The sequence below is a fragment of the Arachis ipaensis genome, chromosome B8 (genome assembly GCF_059453495.1).
Source record: "Arachis ipaensis isolate K30076 ecotype BB chromosome B8, ASM5945349v1, whole genome shotgun sequence".
Classification (NCBI taxonomy): Eukaryota; Viridiplantae; Streptophyta; class Magnoliopsida; order Fabales; family Fabaceae; genus Arachis; species Arachis ipaensis.
The window spans coordinates 97,641,741-97,648,197 of NC_142443.1; the positions used below are offsets into that span (position 1 = coordinate 97,641,741).

Here is a 6,457-nt window from a genome sequence, read left to right on the forward strand (position 1 = left end):
ATATAAAAAAAAAACCCTTTGATTTTTGATATTAGCAATCTGTTCCGAGTTTCAGGTGTAACATTTCATTTATTCGCCGAAAAAGCAGTATTTCTAACGAGGTTATTTGGAGGTGAGGGATCAAAGTTGAAGCGATGTTACCATAGTAGAACTGGATATAATAAATTCGTAAGAGTACAAAATGATCGGTCAAAACTACTTAAATAACCAAAATTTGTGTAAAATTGAAAACAAGAAAACGAAATTAGAAATTTAAAAAGATCTCAACAAATGTCCTTAATTTTGTCAAGTTCAATCCAACTAGATCCAGGTACTTTCTTTACACCTTTTTGCTCCATTAGTTGTCTCAAAGTCATTACACCATCCCAATTTCTTAACTCTGCAAACATGTTAGACAACAATAAATAGGTTGATGGATACTTGTATTCTTTCAACATGGCATGCTCTGCTGCAAGTTTTCCAGTTTCTAAATCCCCATGAATTTGACATGCACTAAGGAGTGTTTGCCAAACTAGCACACCTGGTTCAAATGGCATTCTTTGGATCAACTCTTTAGCTTCTTTAGTGAGTCCAGCTCTTCCTAAGATATTCACCATACAAGCATAATGGTCTTCTCCAGGGAGGATTCCATGGTCTTTGGTCATTGAGAACAAGTACTTCCACCCTTCATCAACAAACCCACCTTGACAACAAGCATAGAGAACACAAATGAAGGTGATATAGTTTGGCTCTATATTCTGTGTCTTCTTCATTTCCTCAAAAACTTGAAGTGCTTCTCTAGCTTGGCCATTCTGTGCACATGCCATTATCATTGTTGTCCATGAGATCACAGAACGAGAATTCATCAACTGGAAAGTATCCCATGAACTATCCATGCATCCGCTTTTTGCATACATATCAAGAAGTGCATTATCCACGCAGACATCAATGTCGATTCCAAGTTTAATCCTCAAGCCATGGATTTGTTTCCCTCCCTTCAGTGAAGCCAAACTTGCACAAGCATTGAGGGCAGTTGCCAAGGTGAATTCATTTGGCATTACACCCACTCTCATCATCTGTGTAATAACTGAAAGTGCCTTTCTTGGTTCGCCACACTGTAAACATCCGATCGCAATCTGGGACCAAGAGCAAACATCTTTCTTCGGCATCTCATCCAGAAGTCTAAAACCTTCCACCAACTTTTCACATTTTATATACATATCAGCTAAAGAGTTCCCAACACAAATGTCATCACCATAACCACTTTTCACAAGTAGGCCATGAACTTGCACTCCCATTTCAAGATGAGCTAGAGAAGCCAATCCGGCAAGGATGCAAGAAAATGTGAAGTTATCAGGCTTTATATTGTTATGGTTCATACGACACCAAAATCTAGGAATCTCCTCCCAAGAATATTGCAAGTAACCTGCCATCAATGTATTCCATGACACGATATCCTTGTCTGTCCTTGCATCAAAAGCTTGCAATGCTTCTGCCAATTTGCCATGCCTCACCAAGGCTGCCAAAAAGGCATTCAACAAGAAGACATTAGACTCAAGTCCTGACCGAACGATCAACGAGTGAATCTGGTAAGCACAGGTTATATTCTCGGTTAACGAGCATGCCTGCAGGGTGCTAACAAACGTGAACTCATTTGGCTTTGTGAGTCCCTCATGGTGCATACGGCTAAACAAAGAAAGAGCTTCCGAAGCATAGCTGTCTCGGACTAAACCTGCCATAACAGCAGACCAGGAAACCACATTCCTGTGAGGCATTTCGTCGAACACTCTGCGTCCAGAAGGAAGGTCTCCAATTTTAACATACATGTTAAGCAAATGGTTTTGAAGAAAAAGTGTTATAGGAAGACATCCTTTGATGAACCTGGCGTGAATTGCTCTTCCACCGTGCAAGTTCCAATCTTTCGCATATCCACGCAACAGATTCGAGTAGGTGTTCTCCCCTGTCTCCATGGTGTGGCAGTTTCTCATTACAAAACATGCCCAAAACTGAAGTGGCGAAGAACATGTTTGTGTTTTTTTAACAGCTAGTGCAAATGCAAATGCGCATCAGGAGGAGCAGTCTCACAAACCTGCAGAAGAAACAGTGGAAAGAGTTGATTTAGAGAGTGCTGTTACAGAGGATGGTGAACCTGCTGAGCCCAAGAATGATTCAGAGACTAAGGGTGTTCATGGTGTGGTTTGGTTCCGTTTTTTAAGAGAAAAGTCATCCGATCCAACTTTATATGAATTCTTCAATTGGTTTGGTTCAGTTTTTCGGTTTTTCAATTAATTCGAAAAAGTAACTTGTCCTACTTATATCTGGTATCCTAATAACTTGTCCTATGATATTTTCAACAAAAAAATATGCAACAAAAATAACATGTTTAATTTCACAACGTCATAACATAAAATTATTCAACACAATAACTAACAAAAGTCTTGATACAAGAAGTTCGACGACAAAAGAAATTACAATACAACAATTAAAGTCATGAAAGGTTCAACGATCAACACAACAAAAGATAAAAACTAGTTTCCCTTAATTTTTCCAACAAAAGGCTGGCAGCCAGCCACCTTTTGATGTTCTCCAGCAAAATAGCAAAACATCTTTAAGCAAATAAACATCTTTAAGAAAAATTAGCACCAGTTAATTAGAATTTATAATCAAATAATCAAAACTAACCAACAGATTAGTAGTGCCACTGACCACTGAATTTGCAAACAGAATCACAGAACAAAAGCAGAAATTTGAAAAACAGAAAAAATACAGAATTTGAAACTTACAAAGAGAAAAAAAAATTAAACTGATAAATATTAAATAATCACTAATCACTATGTTCCTTTTTCACTACTTTTATAGATATACAAATTATTAAGTCTTAATTTTAATTGGTTGAGTTTTAAATAGTAATTGCATTAATTAAACTCAACAAATAAACGAATAAGGTACTACAAACTAGGGATGGCAAAATTCCCCGAGACGCGGGGATCCCTGCGGGGACTGCCCCGAATGGGGATCCGATTGTGGGGAATTTTCCCCGCTCCGTCCCTGCTATTCCCCGAAATTTATGAATTCCTTGAATTATCCTTAATAGTTTATTTCTCATATATGTTTTTTAGTCATTTCTCACACACATATATATAGAAACCCAAAACTTCTAAACTTTATTTGCATAACCCCTCTTCAATTCAGAGATCCCTAAGGCTGTCCATACTCCATCCAACCTCTCTGCAGCCACCCCCTCGTCACCCTTCTCACCGCATTGTCACACCTCATCGTGCCATCACCCTTACCGCATCGTAATTTCTATTTGCGGCGTTCCTTTTCGTAACTCTGCCGTCGTGTCCATTCTCCTTTCTGTTGCCGCGTCTCCCACCTCGTCCACTGCTTTTTCCTTTGGCTCGTCGTTGCGTCCCCCCATTGCGTTATTTTGAAAGAAGTCACCATCGTGTCATTTAGACTTTTTGTATAAAATCTTGCAGTTTTTGTATAAGATAGATACTTGTAGCTCTATTCATATGAAAATTAATAATTAGTTAGAACTATTATGTAGATGGGAAATGGGGTCCCCGCAGGGAATGGGACTCCGTGGGGAATGGGGATGGGGAGCAATATTCCCCCACGGCGGGGAATGGGCGGGGATGGGGAGCAAATCTGAGGGCGGGGATGGGGAGCAGGGAGGCATCCCCCGCCCCCGCCCTGCCCCGTTGACATCCCTACTACAAACATCAAAACTTAACTTTTCTCAAATAAATAAATAAATAATAGGATTGAAGATGACCTTATTAATTTAACTATACTATTACAGTATTAGCATTTGAAGTTTGAATTCAAAAACACCACCAAAAAAACCGAAGAACACATCAGCAGAACAAAAACAATTGATGAAATCAATGAAGCAAATTTATACCAAAAAAACCAAGCAAAAACATAAACAGAACAAAAAAAATTTGAATGAAATCAATACCTGAGGGCGAGGCTTCATGGAACTCTGGAAGTGCAGCAATGAAGGGGAGAGACGGAGCACCACGGTGGCATGTCGCTGACAATGACGACGACACTGACTCGCTGAGAACCATGCCGCTGCTGCTGCCTGCTGAGGACGATGCTGCTGTGTAATGAGAAGGGCGGTGCTGAGCAGTGACAATGATGCGGGTGCACCACGGTGATGACAAAGAGAACGACGGTCCTCTGAGAACGAATGATGCAGAGAGACTAAGAACAATGCTGGGAAAGAGAGTGAGAACGATGGCGGCTGCTGGGCTGGACGGCAACGGCAGAGACCAGAGAGTAGAGGTGGTGATTCTGTCAAAAAGATCGGTGAGTGCAGTGTGAGTTAGGGCTGCGGGATGAATGAGTGAGAGAGAGGGAGGGAGTGAGTCACTAAGTGTGTTAGAGTTAGATTAAAGTTGGGGTATTTTTGTAAGGTGGATACTCCAATGAAGATTTCATAATTGTCATCATATAAAGAAATTTTATTTTGACCATTGGATAATAGATTCTAGGGCTTGATTTTCATATGCTATAAAAATATTACCTTTATTTAAAGTGTGGCAAAACAAATAAGTCACTTTTTAAACCAAGATCATCATGAGAAGATGTTTTTGACATCTTCATCAGAGTAGTTGCCTTGTAAAACTGATATACATGTTTTCATTCACTGGTTCGGTAAGACCTGAACCAAACCAAACAAAAAACTGCAAAATTTCATTCTTTTTTTGGTTTGTTCGGTTTTCGATTTGTTAAGTTATTGATTTGTTTTTTCAGTTGTTCCATTTTGTTCGGTTTTAAAACATCGCTAGACAAAAACTTATCCAAGTAGCTTTCATTGATAGATCAAAGAAGGCTCAAAACACAATAGCACTTGGATGATATTGATACCCCAATAATTCTAGAAGCTTTTTCTTCATATAACAGAACTGAATTCGAACAAAACAACATGAGCGCAACAGAGACTCAAAGAAAACAATGGACTACATTTTGTCCTTATTGGCGCATAAAATAACAAGATGGGAAATCACAATAACAATAAATTAGGGCCAGTAACGCCAACAAATTTTACTCAAAACAAAAAATTAGGACCATCAACAACATATTAGGAGCAGCAACAACAAATCAACAAACAACAACAAATTATACTAAAAAATTTTCAACAACAAAAAACAAAAAATTAGGAATTATTATCAAATAAAAAATTAGGACCAGCAACATCAAATTAGGGCCAGAGACAACAACAAATTTTTACTCTAAAAATTGGTGAATATACTGACCTCCGAATAAAACATTGTTGAGTTGCAGGAGAGGGCTTGAACTTCTGCTATTGCCCAGCGAGGAGAGGACTGCTCGGTGACGGCCTACTGCGACGACGCGAACTGCTGCGACAGCCCAAAAAGATGCGGTTGCTTTGTGACAGCGAGGGCTTCTTGGCGACAGAGAGGGCTGCTCGGTTTACCGCGACGGCTGGCGCTCTCTGCTACGACTGCGCGGAGAAGAGCGCTGCGGTTGGGACTTGCGACGGCACGATAAGAGCGAAGACGAAGGCTCCCCTGCTCCTGCGTGAGAAGGATGGAGGAGAAGGAATGGTCGAATAGAGGATGGACTGCTCAGTGCTCACTCTCTCAGAGCATACATCGAGGAGGAGGATGGGAATTTAGAACAAAAAAATGACGGAGGTAGGCGCTGCGGGACTTACTTAAGGTTAGGGCCAGAGTTTTGTTTCTAGGTTAAAAGGTCCTGTCGCTATATGGTAATATTCGGTTCGGTTCGGTTTGGTTTAGTTAAATTTGATTTTTATGAATAAATCGAGAACTGAATCAAATTGGTTTTTTTTATAAAAAAAAAAAAAAATCAGTTTTTAATTTGGTTGTTGTAAATTTTGGTCCACTTTTTTAATAATTTTTTGTTTTTGTTGTCCTGTATGCCAAAATTTAGATTTACATACAACATTTTTATTTATTTTTTATCTCAAAAAAATACAGGAAATGAAACGACTTATGATTGATATATTAAAGGAATTACAAATTATTATAAAAAAATTTTATTTTCATAGAAATTATGAGAAAAATAGTTATGACGTTTTAATAATTTGTAAGTGATGTCAGTTAATAGAAAAGATATTTATTTATGCGAATTAAGTTTCAGTCAAAGAAGATCAAGAGAAGAGGATAGAATATGTATTTTTTTGCAATTATATGGTTTATATAGATAAGAAAGAATAAAGTGATTTTTTAAAAAAAAAATATGTTTAGTGTTTTATTTTTTAAAAAATAAATAATTTTATCATTTGTGCGAATTAGAAAGGATGAGGATTAGGAAAAAAAAAGTTAATTTTAGTTTATATAGTTTAGTATTATTCTTTATCTTCTGAACAAGTCCTGTTCTTCTTCACTCTCATTGTGACTCTCTGTTTCTCTGACCCAAAACCTACCATCACGAAGACGAAGAAGACCGCGCTGTCGTCTGCAACCATTAGAGTAGT

The 6,457-nt window shown here is 38.3% G+C and overlaps 1 protein-coding gene across 4 annotated transcripts; it reads right to left on the minus strand.

Annotated features, from left to right (window-relative positions):
• Positions 1 to 199: 199 nt before the first annotated feature.
• LOC107613443 (pentatricopeptide repeat-containing protein At2g13600) lies at positions 200 to 5,700 on the minus strand. 4 transcript variants are annotated; one of them, XM_016315441.3, is made up of 3 exons: positions 5,250 to 5,679; positions 3,947 to 4,284; positions 200 to 2,068 (listed from the first exon to the last, which is right to left on the minus strand). In XM_016315441.3, exon 3 carries the CDS (start codon positions 1,965 to 1,967, stop codon positions 264 to 266), a length of 1,704 nt encoding a protein of 567 aa, XP_016170927.1. In that variant the 5' UTR covers positions 1,968 to 2,068; positions 3,947 to 4,284; positions 5,250 to 5,679; the 3' UTR covers positions 200 to 263. The 4 variants fall into 4 exon arrangements, with proteins under 4 accessions (XP_016170927.1, XP_088353032.1, XP_016170926.1 ...); XM_088496906.1 differs by lacking the exon at positions 5,250 to 5,679 and having other exon boundaries at positions 200 to 1,767; positions 1,861 to 2,068; positions 3,947 to 4,083; XM_016315440.3 differs by lacking the exon at positions 3,947 to 4,284 and having other exon boundaries at positions 200 to 2,128; positions 5,250 to 5,700.
• Between the last annotated feature and the right edge of the window lie 757 nt (positions 5,701 to 6,457).

Bases quoted from the DNA above. Each gene is read 5' to 3' on its own strand.
- LOC107613443 (XM_016315440.3), bottom strand. From the start codon at position 1,967: ATGAGAAACTGCCACACCATGGAGACAGGGGAGAACACCTACTCGAAT.